The sequence below is a fragment of the Dermacentor andersoni genome, chromosome 1 (genome assembly GCF_023375885.2).
Source record: "Dermacentor andersoni chromosome 1, qqDerAnde1_hic_scaffold, whole genome shotgun sequence".
Taxonomy (NCBI): Eukaryota; Metazoa; Arthropoda; class Arachnida; order Ixodida; family Ixodidae; genus Dermacentor; species Dermacentor andersoni.
In genome coordinates, this window is record NC_092814.1 from 68,474,135 (window position 1) to 68,496,865 (window position 22,731).

A 22,731-nucleotide genomic window follows, 5' to 3' on the forward strand; every position below is an offset into this window, starting at 1 on the left:
AGTTTAGTGACGTCTACTGGCCCACCCAGTAATTACTATGTTTTAGTGGTTCTCTTTCTAGGTGGCGCTCCCTTGTGATTATACTAGAATAGCGAGCTGCAAAAAACTGAACAGTACGTGCATACATGGCTTCTAAAAAATTGGTGCAATGTCATGGCTTGCATCCTTTACAGAAAAGGATGTCATGGAAACTCAACGCACCATTGAATGGGTGTTTTAGGTTGTGGAAATGCCGTCTTTCTAGGGTGTAAGGGTGTTAGTTATAGACACAGTAAAACATCCCTAAGGGAGTAAACTGGTTTAGAGTGTACCATCAGGATGGATCGCTCAATTCCAGGCTCAGAGAAGTTAATGTGAGGAAAAATCACGCTGAAGCGGATAAAGAATACAGCCCCTACGGGATACCAGTGAAACGCTGGAAGGCGCTCGGAGATGGCAATACCTCCATGATACGGGATTTCACGACAAAGATTTACGAGCAAGCGCACATCCAAAAGGAACCTAGAGAAGGCACAACTTTCGCCATTGAGGAGGACGAGAGCGACATTCAGAACTGCAAGAACTGCGGAAAGATCCAAGATTATGTCGCACACGATGTCGAAAAGATATATGATAAAGTGCGAGTACTGGGCATTAACAGTTTGGATTAAATATTAAAACTAAATTGTGGGGTTTTACGTGTAAGAACCCCTATACGATTATGAGGTCCGCCGAACGGGGGGGGGGGGGGGGCTCCAGCAATTTTGACCACCTAGGGTTCTTAGACGTGCACTAAATGCACGGCACAAAGGCGTTTTTCAAACTTGTTCCCGCGGCCTCGGGCCTACAGCAGCGCTACGCCAAGGGCACTATACGCTACCGCGGTCGGTATAGTTTGGAATGATGCCTGGGAAAACTACACAGGAAGACACATGGTGGAGAGGTATAAGGAAACCTTTACGGAGAGGTATAAAGAAAGCATCCTTATGTTGTCTTCAATGAAAAGTCAAGGCTAATGCCGAAGTGCCAAGGCATAAAATCTGGAGGAACCTCAGAGAAGGACGTTCGGCTGATTAAGAACATATAAATGGAAACGAAGAATAGCAGATCGCTTTAGTTCGGTGAAACTAGAAGCTTCGAAGTGACAGTGGGGCGTCATAGAGGCTTAAAGACGAAAATATAAAAAGACAAAGGCCTTTAAATATGGAGACGCATTCAAACGAATACCTAGGATTGGACGGCACGACGCGCAAGAGGAAAAGACAGTTTCTGTGCTTTGGCGCGTCGTGCCGTAGAAGGATCGACATTTGGGCGAGTTTGTACTGGTTGAACATCTTGAAGGGGCAGCGCAAGACGACGAAGACAGAAGGCAGGAACACACAGGACAGCGCCGTCCAGTTGTTTAGGTATTCGTTTGAGTGAATCTCTTCCATCTTGGTATTTGAAATATCTGATATTGCCTACCAGCCTCATATTAAGGTCGGGATACGAACAGACCAGCCCAGACACTATGAACGGTTAATTATGGAGAATAAGTTCCACGTACCGCTTACGCAACTTCTTCACAAAGATGGCCTGCACGCACTCATTTATGGCAGCCCATGAGATAATAAAAAAAGAAAAAAGATAGAGAACGCCAGGTCTGATGACAGCCAAACCGTATTTCGTTGGCTTGCAAATCTAACAATTACGGTTTCAACAAACAAACAAGACACCACCTTTGTTGTCACGACGCATTTATTATTTTTTTACCTTTCTTTCACAATGAAGAGGCACCATCGCCAGATTAAAAGCAGGCGACATCTACCGTGCACAGTGTCAGGCAGACGAAATGAAAAGCAATAAACACTGGGTGAGTTTACAAAGGAATGGTTATGATCGTCATTAGGGTGACCCGAAGTGCGCCAACAGCAAACACAACGTTTCACTAAAAGTGAAATGGTTAAATTATGTGTTTCTGGTGAACAGCCAGTAGCGACTAAGTTGGCCCTACAAATCAGTAAATGATAGCGTTGTGCTAACGTCCATAACGACCTCACAGAGGTCACACAAGGCGACATACAAACGTACATTCTACGCAAACACTCTTTTTTGAACAAATGCAAAACCACAGATATCCCTGCACCACACAGTGCTAGATCTCGCTCGCTCAGAGGCGGACAGGACGAGGAGTGAGTCTGACCTGCGGTGACAAAGCAACTATTCAGGTATCCACCTTCTAACAAAAACCATGCCTGAGACACTTTCCCCCATGTGTAACAGCGAAATGTAGGCTGGAACGAACCCTCCTATTAACTTATGACGCCTAAGGCAGTGGTCAAGGAGGCTCGGTAACTGGCTGAACAATAATATAGGACACAGAATTATCTCGGTAACAAGAGGTGTTCCAGCGGCTTGCAAGAAGATATTTTAACAAGCCAGAAAAACGGAGTAAATCTCTTTTCAAAAGCTATACAACATTGGATGCCTCTTTCATCGACAAAACTCTGCACATAAACAATCACTCCTCGCAACTCATACGCTACCAACACGTCTATACATCATGCCAAAGAAAGCTGAAACGGCGTAGAATAGAATTATACAGCAATGGTCCACATAATGCTACACAAGCCACACTGTGTCCTTAGCAATGGAATAAACCAAAATGGCAGTTCATCTGCGTTGCACGCGGCCGCAAAACAAAATGTCATGCGGTCACATTCGCACAGTGCGTTTGAAATGTAGCAAAAAAATTATAAAGACAACAAACAAAACACTTGAGAAAGAGGCACGCTGAACGAAACCTGCCGGTTCGCAAGAGCTCCGTAAACTACGCACAGCGCAGGAAATTGTAGTGCTGCCGAAGTGAACACACACGCCGGGAGCCCAACCTCTGTTTGCGTGCAAGATGCACGAGGTAAAGAAAATCAACACCAGTGATGCCCCCAACACTGTGCTCTTGCCCATTGTGACGATACAGGGCGGGTGGAATGTGCTGAATCAAGCAAAGTGGTGCATGGTCCCAAAAGCGACAAATATACAAAATGAAAACGCCATGGATTGCGCAGAAGTCGAGCGGACGCGCGTTCGTCACCCTACACGCTTTCCCGTCATGTCGTTGTTTCAAACGTTCCTTTATACCTTAGTGGCACGGCGCACTGCTTTGGGAATGTACTGAGTGTCAATGTCGTTACACACGCTCCGTACACATTTTTTATACATCGCGACCCAAGTTTTCGCGCCTTCACAACGTATAAGGAAAAGCGTGTGTGCCGACTTTCAGCAAGATGTAGCTCGGCCTGGCACGGCATAATCAAATGGCGTTTCTGATGGTTCAGTGTGGTTTAAGAGACATCGCGATTTGTCAGTCTGCAAGCACTGCATCCCCACAACACACGTTAACTTAGTCACGCACTCTCGCACTTACAACTAAAATGAGGAAAAAAAAGCAATATTACAGCTCAGTATTTGCTTCCACACACTCATGACAAGATTGAACACACGTTCACGGCGTTTCTGTCCCACTGCGGAGCCCCAATGATGCTAGCGGCCGAGCCAGAGGTTGCGCAAGTAAGCCTTAAAAATAAATAAAAAAGCACACGCAAATCAAGACTATCGCATATACAACGGCTTAGTGAATAATGGCAAGCCCCTTAAAAGCAGATATATAAACTTAAGGTAACCATTTGCCTCGGATGAATATTTTAATTCACTATGAGGACGCCACAAATAGCTCAAGAGTTTCGACAAACGGTTATGTTTACAGCGTTCAACTTAAACCATCATTCCGGTGTCCAGGCCTTCGTAACGCTTACCTGCTGTAATCAAGCAGTAATTCAAAGGCTGACCAGTTAGAGTTATGACGACACACTTTCTTAGAATCTGCGAAAATTATGATCAAAAGAAAGTGTTTAATCATGTTTAATCTCGAGTGATTGCAAAACATACGCTTGAAAGCGCCGGAAGTACAGAAATATTTGCTGTATCTGCGACCGATGCTTGCACTAACACATTCTAATATCACTGCCGGAATCTGAATTCTGGAGAACGGTTATGCACAACCTATTGAAAACCTACACGAAACTTTCTTACATCAGTTCAGAGCCTTCGATAGCATTAAAGTGCATTAAGTTCCTTTCAGAAGGGGTCGATCTAAGTATACTCATTAACAGTGCGAATATACTTGAGCATGCAATAACGTTTCTTGCGCCAACAAACCACGAAACATTGTTTTCTCAAAGACTGCGTCTCTTCAAAGGCCACCTAACACGAACGCACCGTCATGCTATTGCAATTATTACAGTAATCGTAATGGGGTCAGTATGAAAGATCGAAAGAGTACAAGACTAGTTTCACGAAACAGAGAAATAGCACCACGCAAGTGAGTAAGGGAACACGGTCAGCAATACCGAGCAGTCCCATAACCGGCATATTAAGGGTTCTTGAACGAGAACACACAAAGCGGCTACCCGACAGAACATGAGCCCATCCAAATGCAGTTAACTAAATGTGCAGACTTAGAGCCGTGGCGAGGTGCACCAACTTTACACTATACGATCTTCATAGCATCGAGGTTGAATGCTCGGAACGCCGAAAACAAAACACAAACGAGACCGCATACACCAGAGAACGGAAGTTTCACGACAGCAGTACGCGTTATTAGAGGGATGTACGAGCAGTTGCAACGGCAACGGTAGAGACCGTTCGCGACAGATACATTAACAAATCACGGAGCAGTTGGACGGCAACGACGCACAACATGCGTGCAACATAAAAGTGTCATATCAAAGATTACCAAAGAGCACTTTGGTGCTGCAATTGTTCGACCACCACGTGGTTCATGAGCAGTATACGGATCTTCGGAGGGAACGAAACCTTGGACTTCGTCACGGAAACCAATCGAGAGCGATTCTGTTCCGTCGCAGTTTTACTAACGTTCACTACCTGCATCGCAGCGTTTTTCAAAGTGAATACATTCTTAACATTTAAGACCCAGTTTATCATGGAATTATCGGTGTACTGAACGAATGATGATTGTGCAGCCGATTTATGTCACTCAATCAAGGCAATATTTTTATGGTCGCACTAACTATAGTGAAATTGTGTTCATTTTGCAATTTTTTTTCCTACGAGATATCGCACACAAAGTAGCATTTGATGGTCAAGTTAAGGTCGTCACGACGAAAGATAACATGATTGTAGTAACAAATAGGCTTCAAGAAAGCCAGCGCAAGATCGAGTACACATGTACATTCGAATAAGAAAGACACTCGCGCCGGGGGTGCTACTCTGGACAATTAATCACCAACTAATACGCCACCTTGCCTGCTGCGACCGGATCAGGAGGCGGTGCGGTACCTTCTCTTCGGTTCAAATGAACTTTGACAGTACGGTGGAACTGGACAGTGTACAAAATGGTATTCTGCTATTTGTATGAAACACTATACAGTGAGGAGCACAAGAGCAGATGGTGTTGCCCTCTGCCCAGGAAGGCTGCACTGCGTGACGATCGCTTACCCAGTTTTTCCACGCATCGGGGCAGTTAAAGACGAGAAATATCCTTCGGGAACTTCTAATGTAGCGCTCTGGCTTCTTCAGCAGTAATAACTATGTCACTTTAACACGCAAATATGAATGAAAATAAGCACAGTTCACGCCGTAATGCTTCAAATGGGGATCTTGAGGCATAAGAAAACAGAGTGCGCGCGCGTCCCTTGCAGAAAGATGCTAGTGTACAGTGGAGATCCACTGTTAAAGGGAACACTAATGTGCAGCTCTCACTTTGCTGGCACTCTAAAGCTGGAACCGCATGAAGCATTGTCTCACGCGATTTGATGCGCGACCGCGGAGCGCAGGCGTCGTTTCGGCGGCCGCACACGCGGATATCTCGTCGCAGCCAGTTTCTGTCGAGGCAGAAAAGAACGCGTCGGTCGCGATGCTACGCGCGCTTGCGCCAATGACAGCAGAGAGCTCAGTCATGTGACGCGAAGCACGGTTCCCTGGAACGCCACCAGATGGTGTTGTCCTCCGTGCATCTAGAGGCTAGGTGACTATTTGTCACTGCCCTGTGCCAATGAGGATTCCAATTAATCATCATCTAGAGCATCAAAGCGTATGGAAGCATTACCTTGTCTCCAGTCGACATAAGCAAGAGACGTTTACGGCATTGGTGAAAAAGAAAGCCGAGATATTGATAGGACCGGATCCGTTACACGCACAGGTAACTGTACAAGATAGATATATAGGTTTTAAGGAGGAAAGGAGAGATAGACAAAATGCTAAATTGATAGGCATCTATCGCATACATGATTAGCAGGCTAGGTGACTATTTGCCACCGCCCTGTTTGGAAGGGGGATGTCAATAAATCATCGTCACTAAGGCCACTAGATCTAAGGAGCTTTCCATAACGCACGCCTAGGCCCTGTTTCAGGTTGGTGTCAGCCTTTACATGCCGCGGCCGATAAATGCTGGGCATTATACTTTTCACTAAACTTGCCGAATTTCAGACTCAAAATGTCGGTTTGCCAACGGGCTATCTACCAAAATCATGACCTAAAGAGGCCGCCGCACCCACGATCGCTGATGCCGTGCAAATGACATAAAATGACATTATAAAAGTTAGATGATGCTTCCAAACCCGTGCCACCAAGCTCTACAATTTGTTGCTGTGAGTGTTTCGTGCAAGGTGCAACTGTAAAGAAATAGATTTCATGAACTCAAATAAAAGAGAAAGGCATCATAAACAGTGAAGACGCATGTAGACTTCCTGCGCGCACTGCAATATAACTAAATAAAATAAATTTGATTAATCACGTGCCATTATCGGCCCATGTCAGCGAGTAAAAAAAGAGGTAGCAATTAATGCGACGCGCCTTCTAGTCGAACTGAACGAAAATGGCGGTCTGCCAAATTTGCTATAACGAACAACGGCAGTACTTTTGAAAATGTCACCACAGTAAAAGAACGCCTAGTGAGCCATTCGCAGAAATATACTGCGAATAAGCAAGAAAGGTATTTTCTAACCAAAGTTGCTTAAGACAGCTGATTTTGCCCCACAGATACATGGTCGACGTGTGCCTTTATGTTACTGGTTTTAGGATGAAGTCTCAACGTCTTAGCGAATTTTATTGTAGGTCACGTCATCAATACTCACCCGAAGGTAACACTTTCGTCGGGACCACGCATCATTTATTATGTAAGAAGCCTAGTATTTATATAACCAAAGCAAAAGGACTTGGATCTGTGCAAGCACTCGAACTTAATTCGTCGAGAAGTGGTCAAGCTTATGCCTCGTTTCCAACCAAATTTTGTAGCGCTGCCGCTGCACGGAAGAGGAGGCGCACCGTTCTGCAAGTCGTGTATTATGCGTGTCTGTGTCCGTTCCCTTCGCGCGGACGTCCTCGCGTCTGCGGCGGCGGGGCGTTAGCCGCCATGTCGCCTTTTCACTCGCGAGAAACGCTCCTATAGCTGCGATTCCAGTTTAAGCTACAACTGCCGGCTGGAACTAAGTCAATGCAGCGAACAGGCGTGCAGGAAGATGCCACTGCCACCAACCAAACGTCGTCTGCTTCACTGCCGGACGATTACATATCTACTCCACGACGGAGGAATTTCGCACGTGCTCTCGTATGTTCCCTTTAACAGTTGATCGCACTGAACATTGAACGGTGTAAGGAGCGCTCTGGGAGCGCCGGCGCAGACATGAGCGTGCCTACACCGACAGCACAACGCATCGCGCCCAGGACCAGCAAAATGGCTTCGAGGGTGCTCCAGCTTCTGTATACGGCGCACGCAGCTCTTGATGACATCCGCACAATGCGTATTACCATGCCCCGATAATTTGACAACTGCGACGGAGCAGTTTTGCGAGTTCCGCTGTGGCGACCCATATCGTGCTTCGTGTCGTCCATAAAGCCGTCTTCACTGTCTATGTGTGGCCAGCGCAAAAAAAGACGCCGACCAGTGGTTCCGATGCCAACCCTAAGATAGGCTGGATACTTACTCGACTACGTTCGACCGCTTCACGAAGAAACGTGCGGCTCTGTGCATTTTAATGCACCCAGCTATTCGCTATCGAGCTGCCATTTACAGAGTGGTGCATTTTAGCACGCTATTATAAATGCCTCGATACAGCACCAATGAAAACGTCACATGCGATGCGAATTCTAGCAGCTGCCCTGGCGGGGTGCTCAAGACTGCCAAATCGACCTCCCTAACGTCTTTTTAGCATGAATACTTCAGCATATTAACCCCTTACTGCATAAATTATACAAGCCTTTTTCATTTTTAGGTCAGATATGCCTAAACCAACCCCACTTTTCTAAAGAGACCCTCGCTTGCGATTTTACGAGCCAAAATTGTCGCCTATATATCATAAACGATACACCATGCTATTACGGGTATATTTTGTGACCATGCAAAAATTGAACTGAAAATTTGAATTGCACGAAACGTGCAAAAACATACCAGAACCACTGAAAGAACTTGACACGCTGCTTTAAGAAATGGAGTGCATTTTTTCACAGCTCCAGCTAGTACAAGTTTCATTAAAGCTTGATGACATCCTTGACTGACCAATTTATAGCTTCAATATCTAGGCCGGACCATTTATAGACCTTGATTTTGTGTTAATCATTGCTTGCACTGACGCAAGCCAAAAGAAAACACCCCTTCTCTTCTTCCCAGTTATTAATTGCTGCTGTTATGAGCGCTTGGAACGTAACAGGCCCAATGCTATCTTCATCGTGAACACTGCTGGCATTTTTATTTTCTTACCTATTCTACACCATTAACGGTGCTAAGAGTATAGCCCGTACAAACATATGTTGCTAATCGAATGTATATGTCAATTAAAACATCACAGTAGGTCAATAAACCGTAAATAAACACCCTGATATTATCGTGCGCTGATCTAAGTGTATGAATTGTGAACATAACCGTTTATTTACGAGCTTCTTGCAGGTTCTGTGATGAGGTGCCGCCATACAACTTTTAAAAGGAAAAAAAAAATACTTAGCTTCAAAAATATCTCAATTTGCTAGCTCTTTCATGCCCACAGGCATAACCTGACGCGTGCCTATGGCAACATTTCGGCGAAATTCTAAGCCGCGATAACTGCATAGAAAATGTTTTCTTCGTTTTGTATATAAGCGAAGCGTCAAGTCTACATTTTTATGGCGTTTACAATGTACGTCTGGTAGCTCATAATCAACGTACCTTTACAGGGTATTGAAGCTGACCACAATGAGCTGACCGGCCGTTCAGTGAACGGTGGTATCCTCACGTATATGCCTAATATGGCGTACAGTACCCACTTCCTAACATGTTTTATTTCCCTTGTGGTAATCATTAAGAAAAATTTCTAAGTTTAAGCAGCAGATATCGCACACAAATGCTATTTTCTTTGCTTTCTTCTTTTCTTTTTTTCACAGCAGGTCAAGCGCAGGTGGCTACACTTTATTCATCGACGCGTTTGGTAAGAATGCACAATACAGCCTTGCCCAGTGGAGCTGTTTGCACCGTCTCTTTGAAAGCCCCTCACCGCAACCCGTGCTTTTAAAGAAAGGCAGAACTTTTTCAAGATGTTCGGCCACTAACGTTTCCTTATTTTTTATTTTTTTATGTGTTTCCAAAGCACCTCACCGATGAAAACTACTGTCCCTCCGGTATTCGGCTGTATGTAATTACTGATAGGCGGGTTCAATCGGCACGATGATTCTGCGGTGAAATGTTTACCTAACTTGAACAGTCAAGTAAGCATATCGTAAAGCTGCCTCCTTTGAAGGACGCGAAAAAAAACCGAAAAGAATAAGAGGTATGGCAAGGCACTTCCACGAATCCAGGTGTCATCTGAACAGTACGTGCTTTTAACGCACGTATCGATTGCCTACGTGCGCACCAGAAATTCAGATGAATGCAGCTACGCAAGCCATGGTTCGGGCGAGCAGAAAGAGCTAAACGCTACGTCTTTTGCCTTCCCAGCTGCCCAGTAATAACTATGGCAAAGACGACCATGTTATTAGCATCCTAATATTACAAATATGACGCTAGCGCATTAACGCATGTTACCAGAGTTGAAGGACGCACTTATCTGAAACCCTGAATACTCATATCACGCCGCATCCATCCTGCTTAATCAGACCACACATAAAAATACACGCAACAACCACTGCAACCCTGAACCTCACACACTCAAACAATGCGGGCTTATAGAGCAGATACAAAACAGGTCTACATGCACAACTCGTAACATGAATGGTGAGTTGACAGCAGCGCTGACACACGCCCAAGTCACGCGAACGCTGCTGCATGGTGCACAGTACTATTCATTTACAATTTAGTATTTTGTCGATTTGGTGCAACCAAAGTAACGCAAAATAATATCCAAGCCATCATCCTGACGCATTTTCGCATAGGTATGTTAAGGACGAAACGCTGGACATAATCGCGAAGAAATAGCGGTCCAACAATATCTGCCCACAACGTGTAAACAGACAAGAGCCATACGATTCACACGCGGATTCGGCGTCGGTGTAAGCATTTTCGTCGCCATGAGGAAAGCTGAGTGGCCGACAATTCTAGAGAGCAAGCTACAACTTGATTCTGGGCTCTTTTCAGATCGAATTCAATCTAGGGCCAAACAACGAAACCTTCTTTACCTCAGTAAGAAAGCCTTCATTGCTGTGAGGCTACTTTATGCCACTCTGAAAGCTTCCTTACTCAGGCGCCCTCAGTGAAGGCTTCCTTGGTGCTTCCTCGGCGTAAGGCAGCTCCGAAGCTGCCTTCGTGCGTCCTCACGCCGCTCCTAGCCTTGAACGAGCGCGTCACGTCTCTGCTTAGCCACGTGACGTTTGCCTGCGCCTGTGCGCTGTCGCCCGCTTGTGGAGAAGGGCGAGCACGGAACGTCTTGCCTAGTACACTCTAGTCTTGCCAGGCATGTCCGTTTCAGTCGCACGTTCGGCATGAGTGGTGTTGCTAGGCGTTGCACGACGCCGGCGTGCCAGCGTTGCTGGAGCACATCACGTTTGGCGCTATAGTGTGGTACTTTTTTACGTTCAGTAAACAAAACTAGAAGAAAGCGTGAACGCGTCCATATATTAGCACTTCAATTTAAAAATTATGCGACCATACAACATCTCTTTATTGAATAATGGTGTTCGCGTAAAGCTTTTAAGAGGTCTCGAACCCAGGTTCGAGACCTCTTACGTTCCTTACGTTACTTTCCTTACGAAAGGAGCTTTCAGAGTACGCTTGCTTCCTCCATCGGTCCTTCGCTGTAAGGAGGCCTCACGTAAGGTTAGGAAGCGGTTGAAGGAAAGGAATGTTTCATTGTTTGGGCCCTAGTGTTACGATACCAAGTCAGCTCATCTTACGTGCTCGGGAAAAACAAACGCAGATGGCATAAACAGTTTAATATTACCGATCTTCGATATTGCAAACAACGACTACAAAAAAAAAATAATAATAATCCCGATGACAAACTGCGTTCGTCCACTATGCGGAGGCGCTGACGTCACGCATACGAAATCATGCAAAGTAAATAACGGCAAAAGGCCCATGCTAGAATCGCTAAAAGTATCGTAAAATCGCATACACAAACACCTTGCAACAACATGGCTTCTATATCACAGAGCGATGTTCCTGTCAAGCCGCCCTCAGAAAGGCACCGCTGTGAGATGCGCGCGGTCGAAGGGAATGCGGCCGTGTCGGCAAGGTGTTGGCCGGGCGCATCTTGCCTCGGCGGTGGCCATACGCCATCGACAGCCCTTCTCATCAGCTCCCGCACTCCCGCTCACTTCGCCAGGCAGACGGGACACGAGCAGGGATCGAAGCCAGCGTCGCAGAGCGCTAGAAGGCGCGCGCTTTGCCACGCTCGGCTCAGCCTTCGCTGGCTCTCTCGCTCGCGAGGCAGACACGCCGCGAGAAAGGAGGCTACCCAGAGTTCCGAAGCAATAGTGTAGACGGTAGCCCGCCTATGAGTGGTGAAGTATTCACACAATGGCACTGTCGGTGGTGGATTGCTTGAGTGTTGACGGACCCGCCGGCGAGTTCACTCGAGGCCCTGCATGAGGATGTGCATCTCGCGGAAGAGGTGACCCAGCTTTCCTTGCATCGTCTGGCGCTTGAGCAGAAACGACCGGATGGAGAGCAGCTGGTTGTAGCAGCTCATGCACTTGTTGTACCTGTCGCAAGAAGGGGAGAGGAAGTGGCACATTCGCACGGTATCTCCACAAGTCAAGGCTGTGCTCGCAGATGTCGGCTCTAAAAGACGGGCCAGGAAACGCTTCCACATTTTGTCACTTTAACGAACGCGAAAAGAGTGTAGAGCAACTAGCTGGGCGCGTTGGTAAGGAACCATCAATAAATATCACCGCGATTGACAGAGATAGAACAGAGAGCCGCAAACACTACACACTTGCATTGTTTTCCTTTGTTTGCTGTCAGCGTTGTTCAGCCACACGTGCGCGCTTCCTACATTTCAGGTGCACGCGTTAAATGTAAGCTTACACAATATCGTCAACAAAGGCCCCTTACAAAGGGTGTTCGCAAGCAAGTGTGCGGACACACGTGCTAAAGGCCCGTGCGCGGAGCCGAAGCAACGCGCGCATCGGTACCATGGCTACCGCACAGCCGCGCAGCGCCGCGTCGAACAGGTGAAGCCTGTTCGACGTGAAGAAGAAAGCGCGGGCGTGAGGGGTGCGACAGGCGCAGGAAAACGGGCGGCCCAAGGAAGCGAGGCACGGGCACCAGTGCGGCGGCGTGCGGTGCCGCTCGCAGCCCAGTAATGACCGCTGTCCGTCTGTTGGGTAACCTGGGTGTGTTTGGGGAGCTTATGCCGCTCAGCGTCCCACAGGACTTGAATCCTCCGCCTAATTGTACCTCACGGGAGGGCCGCGAAAAACGACGGCCGTCAGGGCGAGTGGTCGGCGGCGCGCGATCGCAATCGCAATTAAAATGGCAAGGGACCACGGGGGTTTTCTTTGTTTCTTCCTTTCTCCCTGGGCGCCGTTTTTCGCGTCCCCACCGACGCCGTCCGCGGCACCCCTCCTCCTGGTTGGCCCCCAAACTAATGATAACAAATTTGAGCCTCGCGGCGCAGGCCGTACATCTCCAGTTTGTATCTGGTTTCCGTTTCGTTCTCCTTCATGAATTTCACAGCTGCCCCCTCGAAGACGGCGCGCCGGAACTCCCGCGAGCCACTCCTCTCGCGCACTGCACGATATATTACATACACGCCCAGTATTACAGTCGGACAATTACGGCGTTTCTTGCCCCTCCCAGACAGAGATTTCGCGGCACTCGGCCGGCCTGCACGCAGTCGCCGCCCGGCAGGGTTGCCCCCTCTCCCCGCACGCACTGTCGCCTCGGTGCGGGGCGGCTTCGAAGCTCAGGGGTGGGAGCCGGTCGCGGGCTCTGTGCGCACTACAACAACGCGGCGCGGGTGAATCAACTGCTCGCGTGTCCCCTCCGATGTCGTGGCCTGCGAAGCAGCTCTCACCTTTCTTCCCTGGAGATGTCCACCCCTACACCGGGCGGCGCTGTTATGTTCGTCTTGATGACCGAGGCGAAGTTCTTGAGCAGGATGCGGAGACAGGCACAACCGGTTGACATGTACCTGCACACAGAGCACCGAAACACGCTGCATTAATTAAGAGGCCACCCGTTGTGTACGAGGCACTCGCGAGAACCGGCGGGTCGCGCTTTGTATATACTTCACCACATCGTGCGTCTGTTCGCACAGATTCGTTCAACGGCAGATACGCAGGAGCATCCACAAAGTATCTAAATCGAGCGACTAATGATCCTTTGCGATAAATGAAAATAAAGACAGGCTGTGTCAGGAAGGTCCGACTTGGGTTCTGCCATTCCGACTCAACTTGGGTAAGCAATCCCGCAGTCAGCGACCCGAATAAATCAATGAACGGAGCGAAACGCCCGCCATGTAGCACCGGCAGTGCTGCATCATGCAATGCAGCACCTGGCGATTCGCTCCACCCAACCCGCGTTCCACAGGCCGTACGAGCGGCCGGGCGCAACTTTCTCCGGGCACAGACAGGAGAAGACAAAGCGCCGCATGCCGCGGCGACTATTTACATAAGAGGGTGTGAGCTCCGGTCATTTTCGATGCGGCACCGGGTCAATCGGGTGCATTCCTGGCATTCCCGGGGCGGCATCTCCAGCCTTAATGAACGGCAGCCCGAATATATCGACGTGCCGCGGCGTCGGCGCATACAGCACCGGAGCCACACCTTCGGCACGCCACCGTTCCCGAACCACGGACCGATCGCAGCGCACTCTCGCACCAGCACGCTTCGGCTAACGAAGGTAATTAATGATGCATAAGTGCTCGGGGCCATAATCTGGACCTGCGCACTGAGCGAGGGCCGCAAAGCCCGGCGGATGCCACGACCATCGTTCGACCACCGTGGCCACGACGGCAGCGCGCGCGGCAAGCACGATCACAGATTGTAGCAGAAGTGCGCGACGTGCAAGAAACGTCGCGGAGCTGGGTCTAACTACAAACAGGGTGCGAAGTGTGCCCACCTGCGGGACCAAGGGGTCAGCACAAGACAGCCAAGCAAGCAGCTTTTCGACAACAGTGGAAATTCTGCAAGGCCCGATTGTCAAACAGAGCGCAGAGATCACGGCGGAACAGCGCAAAACCGTATTAACTGTGAGCAGGCACGTTCTCAGCATAATTTAAATAAATGCGTGAACAAATGTTGCATGAAATCTCAAACGGTGCATGAAATCTCAAACGAATTTCCTGGGCGTCGGCAATTTCACCAGGCTCTGCACCCTATACTTGGCACTGCATGCAGCGTCTGCCGCGAGTCTGTCTGTCTCTCTCTCTCTCTCTCTCTCTCTCTCACACACACACACACACACACACACACACACACACACACAAAAGAAGACAAAACGACGTTTCTTTTTCCAGCTCTTTTTCAGCCATAGTTACTTTCCTCCAAAACATCACCCGACCTCGACCCTAGAGTCAACCCAGTACGTATTGTACCACATTAGTTCTGCGGAAATCCGAAAAGAAAGTTACGTAAAAACTTTTGCTTGTATTCTCTGAATAAAGAGTTTCGTAAAAGAAGTGCATAAGGAAAAGTAGAAGACTCGTCGCACAGTAAACTACGTAGGACATTGCTGCGAGCACGTGCCATTTGAGGTGAGGAGACCAACAAACAGCGCCTTCACGAGCAGCTGCCGATCACCAATAGTCGAGGTACCAATTGCCAAAGTTTGGGAGAAGAACGCCAGACTTTTCTACCGCCCCCGACGAGACCTGACTCGCGGAAATGGACAGGAGTGCATAACTTGTCGCTGGTGGCCGAGCACCGCCAACTGCTCGTGCTGTTGCATCCACGGCCGCGTATAGGCGCGGCACTCCAAAAAACGGTGGCGTGACTCACGGGCACGCACAAGTGGGCGTGCTTGTGCTTCAGAGCAGGCAGTTCGAGAAATCTCGCGCCGGATCACAGGTGGTCCCCTCAGCACGAACACATAGCGGAGAGATACTCCTCCGTGAAGAGCAGCGAAACGACTCGAGAAGAGCGAAAGCTTACCCGAGCCAGGATTGACGCTAGCTTTCCGAGTGCGCCTACGGAGCCACGTTGTGTACCTCTTACTCGCATTCGCGTCGGCTCCATTCGTTGAAAAGCCATTCTCTGGCTACCCAGAAAAGCGACTACATCTGCTGCTATCTGCGGCACGTCTTCCGTTGGCTGCTCAGAGTTCAGGAAAGCGCAATATGTCCAGAGAAAAACAGCACGGTAGGGTGGAGTTTTCTGATGCACCATCTGGAACGCACAAGACTAAACTACTTCGACTGCTAGCAGCGTCCAGTCACACGTGAGTACAGTGTAAATTGCCCCGCAAGTTTATCCATACCATTTCAATTGAGGTTCAAGAAACGCACAAAATTACACCTACAGATATACAGGGTGTCCCAACTATCATGCACAGAGATGATGACAACACTTAAAAACAATATTAAAGAATATGCTGCACCTGAACACTGCAAAACAGGAATATTGCACTACAAAAGAGGATACACTGTTAACGACATTTAAGTGGCGGACTCGTGTGAAAAGTAAAAGAAGAAAAATAGAAAAAAAAGAGAAGAAAACGGTCAGCTCCCCTCAAAGGGATACTAAAGAGAAAGGCAAATAAATTTTAACTGATAAAATATTCTTTCACAACTCTATCTCACAACGAGAGGCTGATGACTATAACTATAAGAGAAAATTAGGGTCGAGCTACTACTTCTTTTTTTTTTTCGAATTGCGCGCCGAAATCCTAGCGCCGGTACAACAGTGTGATGTCATAAATTTCAATTTATTTCTTTTCCCCGCTGCAGTCGCGCAGTAATAATTCTCGAAACTTGCTAAGTTCAGTATGTGGCTGCTACACAGCATTAGTGGAACCTGTTTTAAAATATGGCATTACATTATATGGAAACTGCTCGGAGTATAAGAAGCAAGCATTAAATGTCATACTAAAACGAATCGTGAACGGTATATCTTACGGTACCAAATTACACTCGGTTGACATGAAAGAGAAATACGATGAGTTAGGCATCCTACAGATTCGTGAGCTGTTTTATTTTGTTGTGTTGACGCGGTATTATTATTCAAATGAATATAAAACTCCTGTAAAAAAAGATGTTACATTGAGGAAAACAGAACGTTTTGTTAAACCACGGGTCTTTAGTAATTATGGTAAAAAGATGCTCAATTACTATGTACCAGCTATGTTTAATGAAATTCCTGATGATCTATGCTTTGCAAGCAGCAAGAGAAAGATGACTGGTTTAAGAGAGTGGTGCGTAAATTTATTGCCTTGTGTATAGCTTTACTTTCGTATATGCTATATTGTGCCGTCAGATTTATCGGCAATGTCATGTATAACATTAAATGCATGTATATGAAATTATTTTTTTTTAAGGATTCTTCACCTGCTGCCTGACCAGTCAACAAGCACAACATGCTTAGGCAGGTCAGAATTTATGTATTTGTATGCTGTATTGACAAATAAACTTTGAAACTTCTTTACAATACAATGAAAATAATCATTGCGTATTTTCGGGCTTATGAAACCTCCTCCAACCGTGCGAGTGGCTTTATTGGTAAGTTAGTTTTTGGTAAGTAAGACCGGTAAGTTACCAATAAAGATGATCTCATTTTCCTCTCTTTATACAGTGTCCCTTTAATGAGGGGGTCATCAACGACACGTGAAGTTATTTATCAAAGGAGCACCAAAAAAAACAAAAAAACAGCGTAATAAGGTTTTATCGCAACGATTACATTGTGGTGGAGCATCCCCTTCATACGTAGAGTGCGCCGGGCGAGAATTCTTGCAGAATATGGTCGCCCATTTCAAGCTCACGCTCTCAGCGCCAGATTAAATTAAATCAGACCCTGGTGTTTTACGTGCCAAAACTACAATCAGATTATGATTTTCACAGTGGCGGTGAACTCCCGGTTATATTTGATTACCTGGGTTTCTTTAAAGTGCACCTAAATATAAGTACACGAGCGTGATTGCATTTCCCCAACACCATCGAAATGCGGCAGCGGCGGCCAGAATCGAACCGGCGACCTCGAGCAGCGTAAAGGCCCGTTTATAGTCCGACGTTATCGGCGCGCGGCCGACGTTCGCGGTCAGTCACGCTACGTCGGTTGCGCTGCGCCAGCCGAGATGCCATCCCCTCTATACTTCAACGCGCGCGCCGTCGGCTGCTATCTTCGGAGCATGCGCAGAGCGTTCGCCAAGTCGCGCGCCGTCCGCAAAAGCCGTCGGCGGAGTTGTGTTGGCGCCTTTTTCTTCGCGCGCAATGCATTGTGGGTCGACGCGGTTGGCGGCGCCGGCGCGCAAATGGCTCAGGAGCCAAATATGCGCCGAGCTCGTCGGGGCGCGCTGGCAGGCGCCGGTTACGTCGGCGCTGCAGTGCGTCGGACTATAGAAGGAGTTGTTTTCGCCAACGTAACGTAGCGTGCGCGAGCGCGCGCGCGCGCGCGCGTTACGTCGGACTATAAACGGCCCTTAACGCCACGGTTAGCGTCAGAATAACAAACATGTGCTTGTAGTCACAAAAACGTTCCGGCGCCAAACAGTTCGTAAGAATAGGAGCCGGCTAATCGTGGTACTGGTCACTGTATTAACGAACTGTATTGTCATACTGTACTGTAACTGTACTGAACTGTACTGTAACTGTACTGAACTGTACTGTAACTGTACTGAACTGTACTGTAACGAACTGTCACTGTATTAACGCGGTTGCAAATAGCTCTTACGAAGAAAAAAAGCTTTCTGAATTCGGCATCCCGATTAGCAAGCGGGAAAGCTAAGCACAAGCGAACACGAGTACTCTTGGGAACGTCGCGCTCGCCTACGCCATCGGCAAGCCACGCTGGCACAGGAGGCGAAACAGGAATCGACGGCGAGCTACGCGCACGCACTCCCGCCCGGGAGTCCGAGAAGGGGCCGCCGCGTGACACTTGGTGCGCGCAGGCAGCCGACGGAACGTCCGCTCCGATGGCTCGCGCCCAGAAATCGCATAAATGAAGGCGCATTTGAACTGCAAATGTAATTGCAGGGAGGAGACTCGGATCCCACTGGAGTCGTTTTCCTTTGATTGAGATGAATTATGGCCAACGGGTTTGCCAGGCCACCGAGAAAATGGTATTTCGTGAAGAAGGGGAGGGGGTAATTTGTTTCGTAACGAGCGGCCAGGCCGGCCTCCCGTCGCAGTTCGGCTGTGTGTGTGTGCGCGCGATCCGGACGCCGAATGGCACCGGGCCGGCGGAGAGCGAGTCCGATCGCAAAACGAGCCGCCCCGCCCCTTCGGAGCCGCGCCATCAAGTTGTTGACCTTTGCACGTCGATGCGCGCGCGGCGCCCGACCCGAAACCTTCCCCGAAAGCTGGCAAAACAGAGTCGGGAGACGCTTGTTCCAATTACACAATCGACTCGCACGGTCCGAAAGCGATGCGTCCTCCGCCATTCGGTCGGTCGTACGCGGCTACGGCAGCAGGTAAGTGTATAATCACCGCTCGCTCCGCCGCGCGGGGAGCCGTGGACAAGAAAGAGAGGAAGACAGCAGCAGTGGGACGCGCGAGATGTACGCGCGCTCCGGTTGCCTCGAGATACCGCGTGCAAGAAAGGAACGGTGCACCGAGGGAGCGCGCTGCGAACAGAGCCGCCGTCGTGCGCTGCGCGAAAAACGAAACGTGCGGCCGTACAACGAGTGCAGCGCGCGCAAAACCATGAATCGAGAGTGCCGAGGGGCGGGAGAAGGAATCTTTCGCAGTACGCGGACGCCACCAGTCGCTGCTATAGCCGGTACGTCCCGACGTTAACGACTAATCGGGTGTACAAAGCGAAAAAGGAAAAAAAAAAAACGCAGAAAACGAGAAATACTGAAGTTAAATACGTTTAGCGAGCAGCTTTCCACAGAGCAGAGTGGCCTGCGCGAACTGTCCAGAAAAACTGCGCGAATCCCGAGGCAAGCAGGGCGCGCCACCAACGGCAGCCACCTATCGGCAGATGCGGCTTCATCGAGGTCAAAGGAGGCGCGATAACAAATCGGCTCCATTTCAGACACCCGCCGATAAGCATCAGATCGCGTTTCCCAAAAGGGCAGCGCACAGAGAGCGAGACAGCCGTCACAAAACAAGGGGCCAGGTCGCGCTGGCCGCCACCGGGGAGGCATACTCCCCCGGAAAAAAAGAAAGGGAAGAGGGTGCGCGAAGGAAAAAAGAAAGGAGGCTTGGAAAGCGACCGATAGCATCGATCGTTCGTCCCGAAGAAAGTCACAATGGCACCCTTTGAACGCACCGCGCGTACGCGGCTCCGCTGCGACCCGACGGCGCACCGGGCGGCCGATGCACGCACACGCTCGGAAAAAAGCCGGTGGGAGGCTGACGTGGACATTAGATGTCACACGCACGGACACTTCTTTGTCAGCAGCGCCACGACCCCGTCCACACTGTCGGTGAGGCACCGTGCCCAGGACTCTAACGCCTTTCTCTCGGATAAAGATGTTCCCAACAAGGAAAACCTTCGCAGCATGAACCCGTTCGGTAGGTCGGGAACAGAAGTCGCCAAAAGTGGCGAGCCGTCTATTGCTTCCCACCCGCGTACCAAGCCGCTAGCGCTTTCCCATTTCCGTGGATAGCTTAAAACGCGGACGGTACAACAAAATTAGCCTACCGGCCGGAAGCCTCGCCCATCAGATGTAAGCGAAGTGCCAAGTATTGCAGCATACTAAACGCGTGACCAGCAATACCGCCAATGATGAGCACGTGCCACGAAGGATTTTAAGGGTAAACTAACTCTCACTTAAAAGACTTCGCCCAAGTAGCAGTAAACTACAACACATAACGCGGTTTGGTGACAAAAGACGCGTGCGCGGAACGTTTGTGTACCTTTGTCATTGGACAAGTTACTTCGCGGCAACTCATTGTCACTAACGCGAAACTATTTAACTTATAACAAGTTTTCCCTCGGTCAAAACATGTGCGCTCAAACGGCCCCTTAAATATGACCCATCAGCGGACACATCGTGCCGACGACACACAGCGTTTCCACCGTAGACGGCGCGTGTGCCCGCGCGCGACAGCTACCGCGGTGCATCGGTGTCACTAGTGGCGGGAGCGACCGGCGGCGCCACTGCTAGCGAGAGAACGGGCCGCGGTCGTGCGCACGAGGCTGCCCCCCCCCCCCCCCCCCCCGAGGAGGATGAGGAGGAGGGGGGTTCCATGTCTGACGTCTTCATCGGGCGACTCGCGGAACGAATGGCTGGGCCGCCCGTCGACGTCGGACGAACCGTGACCAAGCAGAAAACTAGAGGCGCCCAACAATGCTCCACCGTACTCGGCCCCCGCGAAGCGAGACTGCTGTGTGGAAAGCAGTGTTCGTCCGGGGACCCAAGCTTTTACAGTTGCCACGTTATATTGACAGTCGAAGGGAAGAAGGCAGAAAACGTGTGCCTAGTCTACAAAAACATACACTTCAGTATGCGCGTCTAACGCAACCTGTACTGAGGCGTCACTCGCACTTCTAAACCATTATCAGACAGTCTGGAGATTACCCAGACCGGCTGCAAATCGAAAACCAGAGGACGACGTTGTTTCGTGTGCCTGCAGGCAGGACACTTGCGAAGCATCCGACGAGGACGACTTTTCTGACAGTGCCGACGTGGATACACCTTGTGGCACCGACAAACGAGATTTAGTAGGCAAATAAAGGCATTCCATGTCTAAATTTTTTCGTTTTTCTAAAAAGATGCGGGTCGAGCTACATTCTAAATATATATTTTTTTTATTGCTCGGCAAGTTCAATTATATATGGGTCGACCTATATGTATGTGCGAGCTATCTTCGAGTAAACACGGTAGTGGCGTATAAATTGCCAATGAAAGAGTGATAGAGTACGTAGTTTCACACGCTGTCGAGACAGAACGAATAGCGAATGGAGAACGACTGCTTTCAAATGCGTGCGGAAAAGACGTGACTAGAAAAGACGTGACTAATTTCTAGGCGCTGATCTTCAGAGCTAGAACATGTAAAAGGGAGCGAAAATTTTTTCCGAATTTGCAAGAAGATCAACGCTCCTATAACACGTGCGATATAATTTCGCCGCTCCGTTTGTCTATTGTGATTTTCCTTTATTTACAGGGTTGCCTAATAAAGTCAGTTTTGGAAAACACGGTCCGATCTTCGATATAGGCTCATCGAGGCAAGAAACTTGTCGACTGCTATGCATCGGCCAGTAGTCGCTGGTGCTTTAGCAACGCCTCCTGCGCTTGCTGGTGTGTCACAATATTCGCGGATGTTAACATTTAATCAACCCGCCGTAGTTGCTCAGTGGCTATGGTGTTGGGCTGCTGAGCACGAGGTCGCGGGATCGGATCTAGATTTAGGTGCACGTTAAAGATCCCCAGGTGGTCCAAATTTCCGGAGTCCCCCACTACGGCGTGCCTCATAATCAGAAAGTGGTTTTGGCACGTAAAACCCCATAATTTTGAACATTTAATCAGTCTTTGTCATCGGAAACAGCGTCCCGCGGTTGTACCAGAAAGCAGTGTCACGTGGATTCTTTTTTCAAAACAGATAAGAACCGAAGCGCACTCTGGTTCGTTTTCTTTTATTATTATTATTATTATTATTATTATTATTATTCCCGCTTTGGTGCAGAACTCGTTTAGGAAGACATCATATTACTACGTTTCATCAACATGGGTTCCTTTCCCGCTAGTTCAGAGTACGTGGGCACTTAAGCAAAAGTTCTCGGGGCACGGTATTTTCAAGGAATAAAATTTCATCGCAGCGAATGAACCCGCCCTAGAATTTAAATTTGCAACGGGTACTTTCCCGTATGACATATGCATGCACACCTAAATTTCAGCTTTAGCGGCAAATTTGCGAGTAACTTTTCTGCGACACCCGTGCTCCGAAAACACGTGGTCGGGGTTTAAAGCCTGCTTCACATGATGCGATTTCACAGGTGCGGCAAATCAGCCGTCGGCCCCTTCGTGCGCGCGGTTTTTCTATGTTCAGAGCGCTGCAGCGTGGACGGGGAACCAATAACAACGCGCATCGTCAGACACGTCACGGTAGCCCGCCAGCTTACGTTTGTTTTGACAGAGTAACGAGTTCAAACACGATAAACTAAAACTCAAAAAAAAAAAAAGAACAGCCTAGTTTGCGTTGTTTTCACCGAAGCCGGACTGACCATATGAATACCACAAGTCTTCCACTA

At 48.8% G+C, this 22,731-nt stretch overlaps 1 protein-coding gene across 5 annotated transcripts in view; it reads right to left on the reverse strand.

The window, feature by feature from the left end:
* Window positions 1–1,698: 1,698 nt before the first annotated feature.
* Window positions 1,699–22,731, reverse strand: part of kat80 (katanin p80) — a 222,001-nt gene continuing 200,968 nt past the window's right edge. For all 5 annotated transcript variants that reach the window (XM_050191552.3, XM_055061586.2, XM_055061584.2 and 2 more), the window contains 2 exons: window positions 13,458–13,574; window positions 1,699–12,141 (listed from right to left, as the gene is read on the reverse strand). In XM_050191552.3, coding sequence (XP_050047509.1) covers window positions 12,009–12,141; window positions 13,458–13,574 — 250 coding nt within the window. In that variant the 3' untranslated portion in view covers window positions 1,699–12,008. The remainder of the gene's footprint in view (window positions 12,142–13,457; window positions 13,575–22,731) is intronic.